This window comes from Callorhinus ursinus, unplaced genomic scaffold (assembly GCF_003265705.2).
Source record: "Callorhinus ursinus isolate GAN/ISIS: 27379988/994484 unplaced genomic scaffold, GSC_fseal_2.0 scaffold1, whole genome shotgun sequence".
Lineage (NCBI taxonomy): Eukaryota > Metazoa > Chordata > Mammalia > Carnivora > Otariidae > Callorhinus > Callorhinus ursinus.
Genome location: NW_027397063.1, coordinates 36,636,969 through 36,655,945, shown reverse-complemented (window position 1 = coordinate 36,655,945; position 18,977 = coordinate 36,636,969). Strand labels below are relative to the sequence as shown.

The 18,977-nt window shown below is 33.9% G+C and overlaps 1 protein-coding gene across 9 annotated transcripts in view; it reads right to left on the bottom strand.

Annotated features, from left to right (window-relative positions):
* Positions 1–18,977, bottom strand: part of EPHA6 (EPH receptor A6) — an 831,631-nt gene that overhangs the window by 302,971 nt on the left and 509,683 nt on the right. For all 9 annotated transcript variants that reach the window (XR_012378040.1, XM_073892326.1, XM_073892340.1 and 6 more), the window contains exon 6: positions 6,238–6,362. Coding sequence is in view for 8 of the 9 variants with exons in the window: in XM_073892326.1 (XP_073748427.1) it covers positions 6,238–6,362 (125 nt within the window). In the remaining variant the exon portion in view is untranslated. The remainder of the gene's footprint in view (positions 1–6,237; positions 6,363–18,977) is intronic.

Here is an 18,977-nt window from a genome sequence, read left to right as displayed (position 1 = left end):
TTTTTTTTTAAACAATACACTGTTCTCATGATGTGAAATTATATAATTTTATACAAAACTAATAGGTACTTTATTGGTAAACTAGGTGAAACAAAGGCAGATACAGTAATTGAGTATTTTACATAGATAATATTGACCATGTAGACAAAAGAAATGCTTCCTTTCTCATGATGACCTCTCTTGAACAAAAATCTAAAAACTGCTGACTCTGGTAAAAATTAGTAAGAGAACTTTTAAGGAAAAGACTTTACCAGTCAGAGTGTCTTTAAATACTGGATATAAGAATAAGAAACTGTTATGTGGGATTCATATTTGCAAAATGAGATACCAGTTGGTAATTAGTGGAGTTGTACAGCACCCTGATGAAATAGGTATGTTTTATTGCTGCCATTTTACAGATGCAAAATGGGCATTGGAGAGTAATGAAATGTTTGGCCTCAGGGAACCCAGAAAATCAGCCTCAGCAGAAAGCACTGACCGAGACATCCAATTGTGATGCAAGTACCAAGGCCAGAATTAACAACCACTTACTGGCCGTGTGATTTTGATGAAGTTACATATCTTTGTTGTGCTTTAGTTCCCTCATCTGTAAAATGGGAAGAGGGACAGTATTTATCTCAAAGTGTTGTTATTAGGATTGAATTATTTGATCCATGAAAAACACTTTTAAAAGTACCTAGCATGTAGGGCGCCTGGGTGGCTCAGTCGTTAAGCATCTGCCTTCGGCTCAGGTCATGATCCCAGGGTCCTGGGATCGAGTCCCACATTGGGCTCCCTGCTCAGCGGGAAGCCTGCTTCTCCCTCTCCCACTCCCCCTGCTTGTGTTCCTGCTCTCGCTGTCTCTCTCTGTCAAATAAATAAATAAAATCTTAAAAAAAAAAAAAAAGTACCTAGCATGTAACTAGCCAACTATCGTTGTCTGTGAATTATTAACTGTGTGCCTTTCTGGGTGCTGGGGATCTGAAAGTAAAGAGGAAATCCCTTCCCTCCTGGACTTACATTCTACTTATTAACAGAACATCCTTTCAGCTGATTGACACAGGTGTATGCGTCTTTTTTATGAACAAAGTTCTGGGGTTCTTTCTCTGTTTTTTTTTTTTTTTTTTTTTTCAATTGCTGGGGTAATTTCACAGTGGCTGGGTGACTTTTCTCAATTTCCTACGAATGAGTTCCGAAGAAGGAGAAGATTTTTACTAATTTATTTAGAATATGACTGAAAGCAAACAGTGTTTCAGTGTTAGGCACTGACTGAGCATTGGGTGACAACGACAAACAAGAAATGGTCTCCTTTCTTCAGGGGCTCACAAACTAGTGAGAGAGTCAGATATACACATAAATGACTCTAATCAAGACTAACTTTGAGGGCTGCCTAGATGGTGCAGTTGGCTAAGCATCTGACTCTTGGTTTTGGCTCAGGTTCTGATCTCAGGGTCATAAGATCAAACCCCGTGTCGGGCTCAGCACAGAGTCTGCTGTCTGCCCCTCCTGCTTGTGTTCTCTCTCTCAAATAAATCTTTAAAAGAAAAAGACTAACTTTGATAAATATAATAAAAGAACAAATAAGCAGGAGAAAGAAAAGTGCCTTGGGCAGAGGACAAAAGGAGAGGAAAAATCAAGAATGAGAACAAAAAGAGTAAAGAGAGAGGGAAGAGTAGAAATAAGGAAAGGGCATGTTTGATATTCAATGGAATTTTTGATATTTTGTGACTGCAACAGGGTTTGCAAATTTATAGTTGGAAATACAGGGGGGAAGCAGATAATGTTTTAGTTTTTTTTTTTTTAAGATTTTATTTATTATTTGACAGAGAGAGACACAGCGAGAGAAGGAACACAAGCAGGGGGAGTGGGAGAGGGAGAAGCAGGCTTCCCGCCGAGCAGGGAGCCCGATGCGGGGCTCCATTCCAGGACCCTGGGATCATGACCTGAGCTGAAGGCAGATGCTTAATGACTGAGCCACCCAGGCGCCCCTATAATGTTTTAATTTTGCTAAAATAACTTTCTAGGCCCAAGATGAAGTTGCTCCTACCTGGGGTGCCACATCAGTAAACTGAATACGATTTTTGTATCCCAATAAATTCTGTTTGATCAAAAACGCAGTATATCCAGTTAGCCAGTCCCCAAATGCCAAGCCAACTCTATACTTCTTTCCTCCTTCCTTCTCACCCCAAATAAGATTAAATATGTGGCCTCAGCCAATCAGATATTTTCATTTTTTCTCTTCTTTGTTCTTAGTCTTTAACCTATAAAAGTTTCCTGCCTTCTGCCCCATTTTGCAGTTCTCTAAGACTGTCCCCTTCCTGAAGTGTTAAATAAAGAGTGTTTGTATCACCTAATTTGTCTTTTTTTTTTTTTAACAGTTCCCTCATGAGTAGGCTTTACTTTGTTAGTAAGTAAATATGAAAGAGGATTTTTTTGGTATCATACCTAACTTTCTTCATTATTTTAAGTGCCTTTTCATGTTCAAAGTTTATTCACTTGAGTGTAAAAAAATGAAACACTTTTTGAGTATGAAACAAGTAACTAAGAATTGGGGGCGTATAATTAACTGAACAGACAATATCTAATTAGTTATAATCAATAAGCAATATGTTTTCTTCTCCATACCCTTCTCATCACACACAGACAGAAGACAACATAGGGTCTTAATTTTTATATATAATTATAATGTGAAGAATACTGTGGTGTTTTTTAAATATGTGTGTATGTGTGCATTTGATTTCAGTAGACATAAATGAAAAACCATAGTTGTTTGAGTTATGGGATAACATATCTATAAACTGTATGGATGTAATTTCGAAACAGCTAGAACCAGAGATTATCTTACTAGACTTTTTTTTTTTTTTTTTTACAGATGAAGAAACAGGACTAAGAAAATTAAGATCTGAGCCAAAATTGAGTTTTTGAACACCCAGGGCAGGGCCTTTTTCTAATACTACACATTCCCTGAGAAAAGGTCACTGCTAACAACAGTATGTTGTTTGACCTCAGATATTTGTAGACACTTCACATTCTAAACAGCTTAACTTCTTTCCTGATTTACAGAATAATGCTTTAAGGAGAACATAATAAAACAGCATGAATTCCTGAAAGAATGGTGTAAATATTGATCATTTGTGGACTAATTATGAGTTAGCAATACAGACTAACTTTGATTAAAAGGAAATAGAAGGTATAAAATGCCATAAATTGAAGACTGAGGCACCAATATTAAAGACTGAAGAGAACATGAATATTATAATGAGCCTAGGCTTAAAATTCTTTCACAGTTCCCTGAGCACGGAAGTACCTTAGTTAATGGTGCACCACCAGACCCCCTTGGATCACCTTTACCTGCTCCTGCTCCTACCCACCCCCCCCAGCGTTTGTTTTTTTTGACTGTAAAGTCTTGTATCTGGCACCTTCTTTATAGACCTAAACGTGGGTTACTAAAGCCACTGCAGAGAACCAGAAGTGCTGCTGATTTTTTTTTTTTCTGTACACCTCATTAGGACTTGTGACCAATGATTGCCTGGAGCCAGAGTATGGTAGCTCAGCTTCTTGATCTCCATAGGATGAATTCTGAGATGTAATTTATACTCCAGAGCTCCCGTTGGTCACTCTGAGTTTGACTGGCATTTTCTTCAAAGTCTTGCTTCCCCATTCTCTATCGGTTTTCCTAGGAGCTTTCTTAATTAATCACTTGCTTACAAAATCCTGTCTCAGGGTTTGCTTATGGGCAACTGGACAGAAGACAAAAAGCAAAGCTGTTTTGGATCCATCCATTCATCCATCCATCCATATTTATCTATGCTTGCTACTTCCCTCTCTCTTCCTTGCCTCCATCCATGTACTTCAGTCCCCCATCCCACTCCCACTCAAGAAGCAACAATGGAGACAGCATGGTGTACCCTCTGTTCCATTCCATATTTCTCTATATTTATATATATATATATACATATACATATAGAGTGGGATATTTGCATTCTGAAATTATGATCATATATTTGTACATATATTTCTTCGTATCTTGCTTTTCCTACTGAACAGTATTTAGGTTCCTAATAAAGAAGGAAATTAGCACTTTAAGAGTTCTATCGTAAGGTGTTAGTTATAAATTTTATAAAAATATTTTCTTGAAAGCAGAAATCATGTTATAGATGCCTATAGGTAAAATGCACAGTTACAGTATGAAGCCATAGTTGGAAACAGTTTTAATCCTATCAATCATTTTATGCTTGCTCTGAAAGGTTTGACATTCTAACATCGTTGATTAGTTGCCTATACATTATGTATTCACGTATGGAAAGAATGATTTTTATTTAATTTGTATACAATTCCCATGCTGTTGTATACTGGTTCCATGTTATATGCCAAATATTTCCTTAATTCTTTCTTAAATTAAATGATTTCTAATACTGATTCAGTGTGCTTTTCATCTTTACGTCTGTTTATAAAATTAATCTTTACAACCCACTTGAAGAGTTGATACCTTCATTTCCCTTTTGTAAATGTGAAGTGTGAAACATAGGAAGATTAATTGAGTTTTCTTGGCCACAGGCATAATGAGAGTCACAATCAGAACATGAAATAGGCATCCTTGGCTTCCAACTCCAGGTTTACTACATGTGTAGTAACTCCATTAGCAAAATTGCTATTTTCTTACAAAATAGACTCCTTCATAACATTACCTATTCTATCATTAAAACATGGAAATTATGTCAGTTACCATCTTTCAGGATATTATTGATTTCTAAAATTTTGATTGGATGAATATCGTTCCCTTTTTACAGAATCTGTATGATTTGTCCTTAATTGGAAATATTGCAAGTTATCTTCATCTTCAAACATAAGAAGTATAAATGACTATAAAATGAGAATGATTTTGTGTACAAAATACAGCCTTCATAAAACATGGAGGAGTATTCTCATTCTGAAAAGTTGCTTATATATGTGCCCATTGCTTTTTTAAATAATGAGAATTTTTGCATACCTAAGGATCTATCTAAACGAGTAGACAGAAAATATGTGTATTTTGTGACAGCATGCTAGAGGTTGTAACATTTGAAAGGATAGCTCAACAAGATTTCTGGCACATGCTGGCCTGGCTAATGTGCAGAATCTGTAATCCAATTAAAACTCAGTCAATTTCCCCTTTCTTAGACTATGAAGTTATTCCTGTTGGTTCATAATGACAGTTTTCATTGACTACATAATGCTGAAATTACTAGAGTGTCAAAAATGGATACAGGCAGGCTACTGAGTTACCTCTCCTTTTTCAAACTTATATTTGCTCAGAAGCAATAGAATAGAAAAAGATAGACTTCCATTTCTGTTCTTGTGTTGTATTTCTTCAGAGGAAATAAAAATTTATTTGTGATATTCCTTTGCTTCTAATCAGTTACAGAAATGCAAGAAGTTCCTTCTTACTGTATTATACAACTAGAAATTGTGTATGATTTTTACTTTATTTTTTTAAATTTAATGTTCCCTTTATCAATATTCCAGAGCAGCAGCAGCACAATGAGACATACCAGAATTGTTATGTGGTCTGTGATAATGTCTACAGGCACAATATCAGAATAGTGAGGAATAAGGGGAAAAAACATAAAGAAGAATGTGGATACAATAAAGATAAGGAAGTATATAATTTGGGAAAAATATAGTAGTTGAGAACAATTTTAAAATAATAAAAATGAAAATTAAGATTAAGTTGATTTATTAACCAGATATATCTTGCTAGCTTCTTAAAAAAGTAAAACAGCTGACCTAAATGTAAAGAAAAATTTTAAACCACCAGCTATTTCCATTTATCCCTTAAATCATCCTTTCCAAATTATAGTGAACTGTTAACTTTAAACTCATTGGCAAAAACTATGGGCTACACAAACTCTCTCTTTAGGTTATAGCAATTCCATTTTACCATGTCTTCTGAGTGAATTGTAGAAACAATGTTATGCAACTAAACTGTAAACTAAAGGAGTTACTGCCTCTTACTATATTGGAAAAATCCTTATAGTAAGTCATGACAGAAATGGACATCTTGTGTCTTCTACTTTATAATCTGACATAAAACAAAACAAATTAATTAAGAAAGTATAAGCATAATAGTAAATTAGAGAGTTTTAAAAGAAATAGTAGGTATGAAGTTAGGTCAAAGAACAGGTTTTAAAGTAAAATAATATAACAACATGCTCAATATATACATATATACATATATATGTATATGTAGTTTTTTAGGAAGCTCCAAATAAGACCTACTTTCTCATAGTACTTGATCTCGTAGTCCAGAATGGCTCCATTGGAAAAAGCAGGTGCTTGCCATGATAGGGCAATGCTATTTTGGGATGCCCAGTCCTTCCTTACCACACCTATCAGGGAAGGTGCTGAAAGGAAAGAAAATAACTAAGAATTAATTGTCAGGAATCATTCTCCAGAATCCTTTCTTTAATATTTTGTCTTCCAAGGAAAATATAATTCTTGTTGAAGATGATAGCAATTGTTGATATCAGATTAATAAGAAAGCCTTAGGATCTACTCTATTTAATCCAAATAAAGTATTAAAATATATTTAGAAACATTACTAGGGCACACAGGAAAAACTCAGATAGTCCAAGAATGAGAGCCAGAACTCATCATCTTAGTCTTTGTTAGTGGAGGACATTTTCCTTTAAACTGGCTTTGGTTTTAGGTTATGACATGAAGTACAATACACTTGGCTCTTATATTTTATCAAATCTAAGTCTGCTATAGAAAAATACTCTGCAATTACACAAGATCATTTATAGGCTTTTCTTTCTCCTCAAGACTTAGTACTTTATAAAGTCTTAGTACTTTATAAAAGTTTAAACCACAAACTTCTTAACTATAAATTATTGCATATCAACATGAGAATTATTTCTTTTGCATGGTTTCTGTGACATTTGAATAAAATTGAAATATTTAACTTCTGAAGTTCATTTTCAGCATCATGTCTTTTTTCCCCTATATAACATTGTTTTAACAACCTAATCCTACCAATCTTGCATTAAACTTCCAAAATTTCCCTAGAATGTATATATCATAGATTCTTCTCTCTAACAAAATCCCCCTCATTTTAAAGTATTGCTAATTTTTAAATACAACAGGTTTTTACATAGAAGTTAAAATTCATTCATAAAAAGAGAAATATAAATGAAATATGCTGAGATACCATTTTTTACCAATCAGATTGGCAAAAATCCAAAAATCTGACAGCAGGCTCTGCTGACTAGGCTATAGGGAAAAGCACTTTAATACATTGTCGGTAGGAATGCAAAATAGTACAACTTTCATGAAGGGAAATTCGACAATTTAAGGCAAATTATATGTTCATTTACACTTGGGCTTTTTGAAATCTATCCCAAAGATACACTGAACAAACACAAAGTGACATATTTACAAGACTACTCACTGAGATTTATTTGTAAAGATTGGAAACAATTTAACTGTTTGTCAAAAAGGGACTATTTGAAAAACTACACTACATCCACCAGAAAATTATGGCTATCTATAAAAACTATAATGGAGTTTTTTCAGGATATATTTTTAAGTGAAAAAAATAAGGTGGGAAGAATGTATAAAAAACAATATAAGGATAAACCCAAGAATAGAAAAAATGATAACAATGGATACCCTCAGGGATGGGAGACAATAGGATGGACACTATAAAGTTGGAAGATAGAAGTCTCAGAATTTGCCTTCCCTTGAAATTTACTTTGGAACCCTGTAAATAGTTAAATGTTTAGAAAACAAATTAGCCCTTAAAAAAGTAATATCAAAAAAAAGCAAAGAAAAACGAAAGAAACCTGTGTATTGAGGCACAGCCTCCAAGAGTAACTACTTAAAACTCTAAAACATAGTAACCTAGCATACATCCTAATGAGATAATTTTAAGGATGAAAAAAACAACCTGTAAAAATTATTAAACTGTTTTTAGTAATGACATTGTTGTTGGTTATATTAATATAGTAATTCTGAATGTGCATGTTGAGGGTTAAGGCAAATGAGTAATTATTCTGGTGTTACTGAGGACTAGGTCAGTTTGTTTTTTCTATGGGAAATGAGGATATAGATATCAAATTAATGGAGGTATGTAAAAACTCTGTAATGATAAACTCAAATTAGAATTATCATTATGAACTCATAATGTCTTTCCAACTCATTTCCAGAAATCTATTCAAATAAACCAATTGCAGGTGAGAATAGAATTTGAAAAAACTGATTCTCTATGATTATAATACATAAATTTTAAATTTCTAAGAAAGACTCAGGTATTAAGTTTGGTATTTTATTTCTAAATGTTCCCTTTATATCGTGGGGATAAAGTATTTCTTAAATTTATGAGAATGACAAGTTTGGTTCTCCTAAGGAAATACGTACTTTAGAAATTATATTTAAAACTCTTTCTAGCTGTTCAATGAAAGTATTATTGTTGTACTAAAACATATTCCTAAAAATGAGTGATAATTACAGAAGTTGCTAAAAGATAAAAGAGTTTGTTCTGTAAGCTAAAACAAAATAGGTAGCATGGTAAATATGAAAAATGCTTAGATGATTCACTAAATTGAGTCATATTCACTACTAAGAAACTACCATTAATAAATTTATCCCTGTTGGAAATTGCATTAATGTTTTTGAATTATAGTACAATAATGTATGAAATGGAGTTTATGAAAAAATTGTAACTTTTAAGGTCAATCATACAAATTAGAAGTTGCCTCAAATATATCAATTCATTGCAATTTTTGAAAACGTCCTTTTCATTTATACAATCTTATGGTTAATTTTCAGTTTAATGTTCAATGTCATAAAACAATAATATTACCAGTATACTACATTTTGCCACATAATTATTTAGCACTCAAGGTCAAATAGTATAATCCGTGCAAAACTGATAATAAATTCTATTATGGCAGCATATTAGAATGACTATTGATTAACATATAGGTACTATCTTTTCTATTTCTAATTCTCTACTGGTTAATTAAAAGTAAAGGTACAGATTTTATGAGTCTTCCTCCATAAAACAGAAATAAGGAAAATCCATTCCCTAACTACCCTGAGAAGTACTACTAACTACACCATTCTCTAACTAATCTAGTTATAGATTCTTCACTTGGACTTCGGGGTCCAAGAACTATATAAACTCTAAAATCTTTTCACTTTTGCACATCCCTTTCATATGTAAATATCCATATTTTACAGAGTTGTAAAATATACATAATTTTAGATAATTCTGTTTTTTAACCATATATTTGAAATCCTATTCCATATTTTGATATTGTCTCCATAATTATTACTTTGATGGATAAAATATTCAATTATGTATATGCTTTATCAGATCATTCCTCTAATGTTGAAGTTTCCAATATTATCCTGTTAGAGTTTTCACACTTTATGCCCACATTTTTGATTTTGTTAAATTATTTTACAGAGAAAAGTGCTTTACATAATTTGAATTTCCTGAGCCATACTGTTTATTAATATATTGCTTTTGAAATGAGCTGCACAATATACACCAGGCACACATTTTAAGCAGTTAATGAGTTAAAGGAGAGGATGTGGCAATTTATAGGTCAATATATACCCCAAATGCTGCATTTTCTATTTTCTGAGAAGGCTAGCACCGTATGGAATTTTATTTTAAAATATAGCTTCAATACATGAAACCTCAAGAATTTGTTTCGAATATACTTAATAAATTTGTTTTATTAATAACCCAAGTTTATGTTACATCTGAATTTGGCCTATTGTGACAACACTGTAGTACCAACAAACTTAAAAAGGAAAACACATTTATTCCTCCACATGAGAAAAACTAATTTTAGAACATAGAGGGCAACTATTGATTTTTACTTCTGATTCTAAAAAGTCAGAGAAAGAAATAAATAGGGAAATAATATCTTCTGGAGTCTGTCAGATCAGAGACTAACTGAAAGATTTGAAGGCTCAAGCAATGTTTCCTGAGTACAGAATTGTATATTCAGTATAGTTTTCAGTGGAATTGTATTTCTGATATACATCCTTTCTTAAGCCTTCAAAATCTTAACTTTGACCTTCAAAATAAATGATTATTGAATAGATTACCACATTTTTGAAAATGGTTTTAATACAAACCTTTTTGATTACTACGTTTTCTGAATCTCAAATAGTTTACCAAGAATTACATGGCAAAATAAGAAAAGTACATAGTGGAGTTAGTGAACAAAGGAGATTTTATCCACATTAGGATGGGTGTTACTTTTTAATGCTTATACGGAAATACCTGAAAGAATAGTAAATTATTCTAGTTAGTTATTTTGCACCTAATTATGATTTAATTGTGTGTGTGGTTAGGTGAAAAAGAGAGATAGAGGGAGAACAAGAGCACACTCCTACGCACATGTGTTTGTGACAATGAAAATCTTAACAGTGAATGTTAAATAGTAGAATCTTAGTACTAGGATAGACCTTGTAAGTCATTTTTTTTTTATATTTTAATTTTGTTTTTGGATTATTTATTGTTACTGTAAAATAAAACTATAATAGATTTTTCTTTTTTTGATTTTTTTATTAACATATAATGTATTATTTGTTTTAGGGGTACAGGTCTGTGATTCAACAGTCTTACACAATTCACAGAGCTCACCATAGCACATGCCCTCCCCAGTGTTTATCACCCAGCCACCCCATCCGTCCTTCCCCCTTCACTCCAGCAACCTTCAGTTTATTTCCTGAGATTAAGAGTCTCTTATGGTTTGTCTCCCTTGTAAGTCATTTCATACATTTTTTTCAACAATGCAGAAAATCCCTCAGCATATACTTGTTTGCTGATTATCCACTTCTTGCTTCAACTGTTGCTGTAAAAAGTACACCACTTCATAAGACTACCTGTTTCTTTTTGAAAATCTCTAATTGTTAAAAAATTCTTACATGGAATCATTGTTTTCTTCCGGTAACTTCAACTTCGCCCCCCGTTCGTACCTTTAGCATTAATAGAAGTAAATCTTCACTTTTGCTCATCTATCATACTCTTTCTTCTCTCCTTTCTTTTCTCTCTTCTTCCTATCCCTTTTCCTTCCCCTTTCCTTCCTTCCTCTCTTCTTTCTTCATTTCCTTTTTTAGTGATTTTCACTGTCTCTCTCTTTTCTTTTTTCTTTTCCTTTCTTTTCTTCCCTGTGCTTCTTTTTAGAGAGATGTGTGTGCGTGTGCGTGTGCGTGTGCGTGTTAGGGGAAATATAATCAGTGACATAATGGAATGTAAATAACATAATAAATAAATAATATACACCAGAAAGTGCAAATCAGAACAGACGTTTAAGACTATGATTTTCCCTTTTTCTTTGCTAATGAACGAATGGGTATAGTTGCAAAGCAAGAACAGGAAGAGTGCTTCATTCTGCAGGTGCTCAAGAAAGGGATATGCTATAATCAATACCGTAATTTTACTTGTGAAGTTCTGTAAATGTGATATTTATCATATTAATTGACATTTTTGAAACCTGAGAGCATACTTCAAACTATTTTTGATGTATATCTTGTTTTGGAAATGTTTATTAAATATATTGTGCTTTATACAACATAATATAGCCTAACAGTAATTGCCTCATGTGCTTTTCTTTTGATGTTTCCCCTGCAATCAGAGCTTAATGGTAATATATATTGTTATCATCTTTCCCCACGTGGTTGGAATGTGGTTATGAGCTTGAAATATGCATGTCATACTTAAGGCAGAATTGATGCTTTATTTTCTTTCTAATTTGTCTTTTTCCTATACCCGGAATAACATTGCGGAATGCTAAGTCATATGACAGCTGTCAAAGGATGAATAATGGCTCACAGAAAATGTTCACATCGAATCCCCAGAACCTGTGAATGTTCCTCTCTGGTAAAAGACACTTTGCAGTTCTGATTAAGCTAAGGACTTTGAGATGGAAATATGATCCTGAATTATCCAGGTGTGCCCCATGTAATCACAAGTGTCATAAGAAGGAGGCAGGACGTGACTTGTCTGCAGAAGAGAAAGCTGTTTAAAGTGACAAAAACAAGCTATAAATCAGCATAAATCCTATGATTCAAAAAATAATTCTAAATAGCAGATATCTTCAACTTGTATAACTAAATTGTGTAACTACTGTATAACCAAACTGTTTAACTATCAAGACCGTGTTGGAAGATTTGGGAATGGATGATGAAGTAAATGATGACCTAGTTTCCCTACCAAACATTAGTTCAGCAATATTTAAAAAAAAAAAAAGGTCATTAGGTGGTGCACCTACCACAAAGATGACCTTCATTCTGAGCCTGATGATGAGAACAAAGAAAAGCAAATAGTTGATACCACTGTTTGGGACTAAGATTTTTGGAAGTTAACTAAAGGGGCTTTTTGAACTTATTCTGGCTGCAAAATACTTAGACATCAAAGGCTTTCTTGATGTGACATATGACTGTTGCCAATATGATCAAGAGGAAAACAAATGAGATCTGCAAGACCTTCGATATCAAAAACAACTGTATTGAAGAAGAGGAAGCCCCAGTAGGCAAAGAGAACCACCAGTATGAAGAGAAGCAGAAGATTGTGCCTGACACTAACGCTGGAAGGACTCTTCTAAATACTAGTTAAACTGTTCTGTTTAAAACTGTTAACATTAGACAAACAGTAGATAAATGCAGTGGCAAATCAATTATATTAGGTGAATACTATTGCCAGTGCATGCATAGTTTGAGTACAGATTCCAAACCTATGGCTGAGTTTCTTCTAGATCAAAAGCTTTTTTTTTTTCCCTTTGCTCTGAGTATAACTGAACCTTGGGCTATTAAAAATATAATGAATATATATGCATATATATGCATAATATATATACATATGCATATATACATTTTTAAATGGAATCACATCTAGCTATCAATAGTGGCTTCTCATGCTAGCCTAGGAAAACTAGATATAATAAGAAAAAAACAGAAACAAATCTAACAATTGACCAATAGTTACTGATTTCTAAATTACATTAACAAATTATATTATCCATAACTTTTGAAACTACTTGAAAAGGAATATAATTTTATTTCAAAAAGCCTAATTAATCTTAGTGATAACTAATGTGATATTCTGAAATTGTTTTCAAAAATATAATTCAAAAGTTGGGGTGACTGCATGGCTTAGTGAGTTAAGCGGCTGCCTTTGGCTCAGGTCATGATCCTAGGATCCAGGATCCAGGGATCAAGCTGCTTTGGGCTCCCTGCTCAGTAAGGAGTCTGCCTCTCTCTCTCTCCTTCTGCCTCTCCCCCACTCGTGCTCTCTCTCATTCTCTCTCAAAAAATAAAATCTTTAAAAGACATATAATTCAAATGTTAATAAATTTCAAAAAGTTAAACCCAAATATGAATAGATTTATAAGCTATGACCATAAAGTAATACATGTAGCTTATGGAGGAGTCATCAAATTTTAGTCTTTCCCTGTATTTTTGTCATCCTTGAATTTATATGATGATACAAAATTGCAGAGGAAGCTAGATGAAAGAACATTGGCTTCCAAAGTATTTTAAACCAAGAAGTTTTATGAAAATTAGTTTTAAAAATGTTATAGATTTGCTTGTTGGATGTCTCAAGAAGAGAAAAAAATCATTTTCTGTGCTGTTGGACACATAAGGTACATAAACAGACAAGAAATTTCAGTCCCATTTTGGGGCTGTGAAACAACTTATGGATAACCTTGGGAATTTGAGAAGAAAGATTCACATTTAAGGAATTTTTCAAAATATAAGATAAAATTGCAGCACTTACCTTTTTCCCTTAAGGTAGAACCATGGACTAGCTTAAGACTTCTTTAATCACTTCAGATGGAATTGATTTTAATGTCTGAACTCCTAAAAGATTTACTATCTATTCCTCATTGACTGCCTTTATCATAAGTTCTTGATATTGCTCTTTATAGAATATATAATATATTATACTTCACTTTTCAATTTCTCATGCTTTTTCACATACATCTCCTAATACACATTGTAACTTTGTAGGTGCAATTATTCTTATTTTAAAAGTGAGGGCAAAAAAATAAAAAAATAAAAATAAATAAATAAAAAAGTGAGGACAGGGGCGCCTGGGTGGCTCAGTCGGTTAAGCGTCTGCCTTCAGCTCAGGTCATGATCCAGGGGTCCTGGGATCGAGCCCCACATCGGGCTCCCAGCTCAGTGGGGAGTCTGCTTCTCCCTCTCCCTCTGCCCCTCACCCTGCTTGTGGTCTCTCTCCCTCTCTCTCTCTCAAATAAATAGATTTTAAAAGTGAGGACATAGGCTCAAACAGGAAGCAACTCACAGTTATGTAAAATGTAAGGAGCAGACTCCAGACTAAGTCTGGTACTTGTGGACTGTACCTCAGTGATTTCAGGATTTCAGGATCTGAACCTCCCATAGGACCTAGTACAATGCCATACAAACACATCAGATACTTTTATGTGAATATCTTTCATTCATAACTTGTTTAAATCTTGTTTCAAGGCTTATCAGACAATTGTCCTGCCTTCTGTGTTTTTGTTCGATAAATCCCTGATGGTCCCAAAGGAGCACTGTCCAATTGATTCATATACTCCATGCATATGACAATTATTTTATGAGAGTACATTAATGTAAAAAATATATAACATATAGTAATACCATATAATAATACCAGAAAATAAGTAAAGATGCAAAGTGCTAGGAGTCTGAACATATGGTGTGGATCAAAACGGATATGCTATAATTTAATTGTATAATATCCAATTGTAAAAATGCATCTTGGATTAGTTTTTTGAATTTTCAATATTTTCCATTATTTAACTGTCTTATTTGAAAAAAAAGTATTTAGATTGAGCAATGAAAGCAAAACCAAAATATTCTGAATTATTTGATTATTGATTGAGAGTGCTCCCAAGATCAACTGCTTTTTCACTAATTCTAAAGGCATCTTCCTCATCCGTGTACCTGCTCCACCCCAAACTGTGCTTTCACTTTCCCTAGCCACAGTTTAACACATCTTGATCAGTAAAATCCTGCTAGATTCCATAGATTTTGTAGGCTAAAACCCTAAAATTCTATGTTTTCTATAAAATCTAGATGTAAAATATTTAAAAAGCTGTGTTTGGGATTTCTTTTCTGTCTTACTTTTTGAAAGTGAGCGCTATATTCACACGTTTGGGGTGTGTGTGTTTGTGTGTGTGTGTGTGTATATTTCCAGAAGCTATGCAAAGGGAGAAAGTACTCATACTGCTGGTCACTTGAGGGAATGTTGAATGATCCTGTCACAACTGATTCAGGAGGATGCAAGTGTATTCCTGCCAAGTCACCAGAAATGGAACGTTAAAACTGCTTTTGTTCTCTCATTAAAGAAATAATGTGATGCAACAGCAGATTCATTGGCATTGTTTCTGGTTGAAGCCAAGAGGAATAAATCTTGATTCTTCCTTGATGGAGGTAGTCTTTGTTAGGACAAGTAGCCAGATGCTCCCACAGCTGCTTTGAAACATTCATGGCTTCCTGAGGATATGGGTGATTTTGTTCTCATCATTGATCAAATAGCAGGGTAAATCACTGATGTAAAATAACACCTGGCTGAGCTTTGTGTTTTCCTCTCATTTTCTCTAGTTAGTAATTGTTGTTTACAAATCACTGACTGCATGAGTAGGAAAAGCCTGTGTTTTCTCGTACTGGCTGCTAGCTCATGATTTCTACATCATGTTCTTTCTCACAGTACCTTCAAAGGCATTCAATGCATATTATACTTTTTCTCTTTGGTTTTTGTGATTACTTCCTTAACAAGCCAACAGAAGTTAATAGTATTTCAAAGATTTTGTAAACAAAATAGTTGATTATTATTAATAAGGAATAATGCAAATCTTTGCCACATTTTTATACTTCATTTGAAATGTAATGTGATAAGTTAAATAATCTTGTTTCTTTTCTAAATTCTATTTATAGGGAAAGAAGTATGTCAATAAAAATCAATTTCTTTTGGTTTATACATTTGCAAGGTGAGTTTATGTAACCAACTAGTATTTTTGTTAGCGTTAACTTACAATTAATGGTACAGTATATATATGAAACATACATAAAATGCAATATTAATTTCAAAAACTAAGTATTGAAATTCAGCAACATGTAATTTCTGAATATTAAAATTATATTAGGTAAGTGTGGGCAAAATGATGGATAACAAAAGAGGAAAACCTGATGTTGAAATGTTGACATTCAGCAGGCACACATTATGGTGGCCATATCAATGGTTTACAGCCAACAGTCTTCTATCTGGTTGATGCCTATGCCACAATATTTTAAAGTATTTTGAGGGTCACCCTGAATGTGTGTACTATTGTCCTTAATAATTTTAGAATTATGTCACCTTAATTCTCATCATGGTCTTCTGCTTTGACTTAGAGATCAATTTCAATTGATGGGCAGGTTTTTTTTTTTTTTAATTTGTGTGTATTTCTCTTCCTATTTATAGCCTTTAGTTGCATAATTTTGCCTGCTTCGTGGGGAAACTAAATCTTTGCTCAAAGAGAAGTAGCCTCTCAGGCAAAAATTGGCCCATATCATAAATCCACTAAGAAATGACCCCTGCCTGCTGGACAGTTTTCCCCAGACACCCACAATGATGTTTCCTTGCCTGAAGCTGTGTTTCAGAAAAACCTGAGAATAATTTGCTCGGATCACTTTCCTTACTTCAGTCACTATCTCCCCACATGTTAGGTTGTTGTACTACCCTCAACACTTCATACACTAGTCCTCCCTCATCCATGGTTTCACTTTCTGTGGCTTCAGTCACCTGTGGTCAGCTATGGTCCAGAAACAGACGGTCCTCCTGACGTGTTGTTAGAAGGTCAGTAGTAGCCTAAGGCTGTGTGTCACAAGCCTACGTCATTCTCCTTATCACATAGCCATTTTATCATCTCATATCATCACAAGAAGGGTAAATATAGTACAATATTTTGAGAGAGAGCACACATTCACATACCTTTCATTACAGTATATTGTTATAACTCTTTTATTTTATTATTACTGTTAATCTTTTACTGTGCCTAATTTAGAAATTAAACTTTATCACAAGTATGTACACACAGGAAAAAAACAGAGAATATCTGCGTTTTCAGGCAGTCTACCAACTGTGCACAAGGGCTCCTTTTTCTCCACATCCTCACCAACACTTGTTATTTCTTATGTTTTTTATTTTAGCCATTCTGACAGGTGTGAGGTGATATCTCATTGTGGTTTTGATTTGCATTTCTCTGATGATTAGTGATAACTGAGCATCTTTTCATCTGTCTGTTGCCCATCTGTATGTCTTCTCTGGAAAAATGTCTATTAAGGTCTTTTGTCCATTTTTTAACAGGACTGTTTTTTGGTTTTTGCTTTTTTTTTTTTTGGTGTTGAGTTGTATAAGTTCTTTATATGTTTGGAAATTAGTTCCTTATAGGATATATCATTTGTAAACATCTTCTCCCATTCCATAGGTTGCCTTTTTATTTTGTTGATAGTTTCCTTTGCTGTACAAAAGCTTTTATTTTGGTGTAGTCCCAATAGTTTAATTATGGTTTTGTTTCCTTTGCCTATGGAGACATCTAGAAAATGTTGCTATGGCTGATGTCAAAAAAATTATTGCCTATGTTTCTTCTAGGAGTTTTATGGTTTCAGGTGTCACATTTAGAAAACCACCAGAATCACCAGAGAAAAGAAGTTAGCACCAAAATAAGAAATCACCTAAAAGCATTGTCACAAAACTATACTATCTCTCATGTATTCTAAGAGCCCATTTATCTTTTCTAAAAATTATTTGTTTTCCCATAAGTACCCTTATTTCCCTCCCCTTCCCTTCAGGATGTGTGATAAGCCTCAAATTCTAACCTCCTTGAGATATGTTTCTGTGAACTCCTCTGTATGTGCATGACTAAAATCTGTCTTTTCTCTTGGTAATCTGCCTTTTGTCAGTTTGATGTGCAGGCCCCAAACAATAAGCAAAAGAGGTGGAGAAAAATATTTTCCTTCCTGAAGGTTTCAAAGCAATGGGCATGGCCTCAAAGATAGTAGTATAATTGTGGATGGTAGTTTTGGCTTAAAATTTTCATGAGACTGACTGAAATGCTTATACATATCAACGTACCATCTTATGGTAATGTATAAAGGAAGGTTTTTTTTTTTAAAGATTTTATTTATTTATTTGAGAGAGAGAATGAGAGAGAAAGAGCACATGAGAGGGGGGAGGGTCAGAGGGAGAAGCGGACTCCCTTCTGAGCAGGGAGCCCGATGCGGGACTCAATCCTGGGACTCCAGGATCATGACCTGAGTTGAAGGCAGTCGCTTAATTAACCAACTGAGCCACCCAGACGCCCAAGGGAAGTTTAGATAAAGGGAAATTTGTAAGGAATTAGAGGGAACTCCACAGGGCACACAGTTCAGAGAGCAAAGATCTTTAGACAGTGGATCATCGAAATAAACCTGGGCCTAAATTTCTTACTTCTTTTTTTTTTTTTTTATGGTTAATCCCTTTAGAGTTTTCCTGCTTAGGTACATACTATGTCTCTTATTATAGACTTTTTTATAACACCTTTTTGTGATGGGAGTATATTTAAATAGGTGTATCTAGAATTATTAAGATATACGCAATCTTGATATGCATCTATGTTGGAATTTTGGAAGAAAGCCTATGGCTTCACAAGCATATTGGTAGAAACTTTGTCCAAATGTAACTTTTCACGTGCCTATGTCAAGAGTCCACACAAAATCATTCAACTAAGACCCTTAATTATAATCTTTAAAAATCCCTCTTGGCTTCTTATGTGTAACTGCCTCCACATCAGGAGATGCCAATTTTTATGATGATGTAAGAGGTAATGTTAGATTTTGAGAAGACTGAGAAATATATGGTATGCTGGAACCAGTTCTCATCTGCTTGCCAGAACCTATTGTGCCTATCTTTTCACTATTCAACATTCAAACACTGTAAATCAATTCCTTCCTTCCTTCCTTCCTTC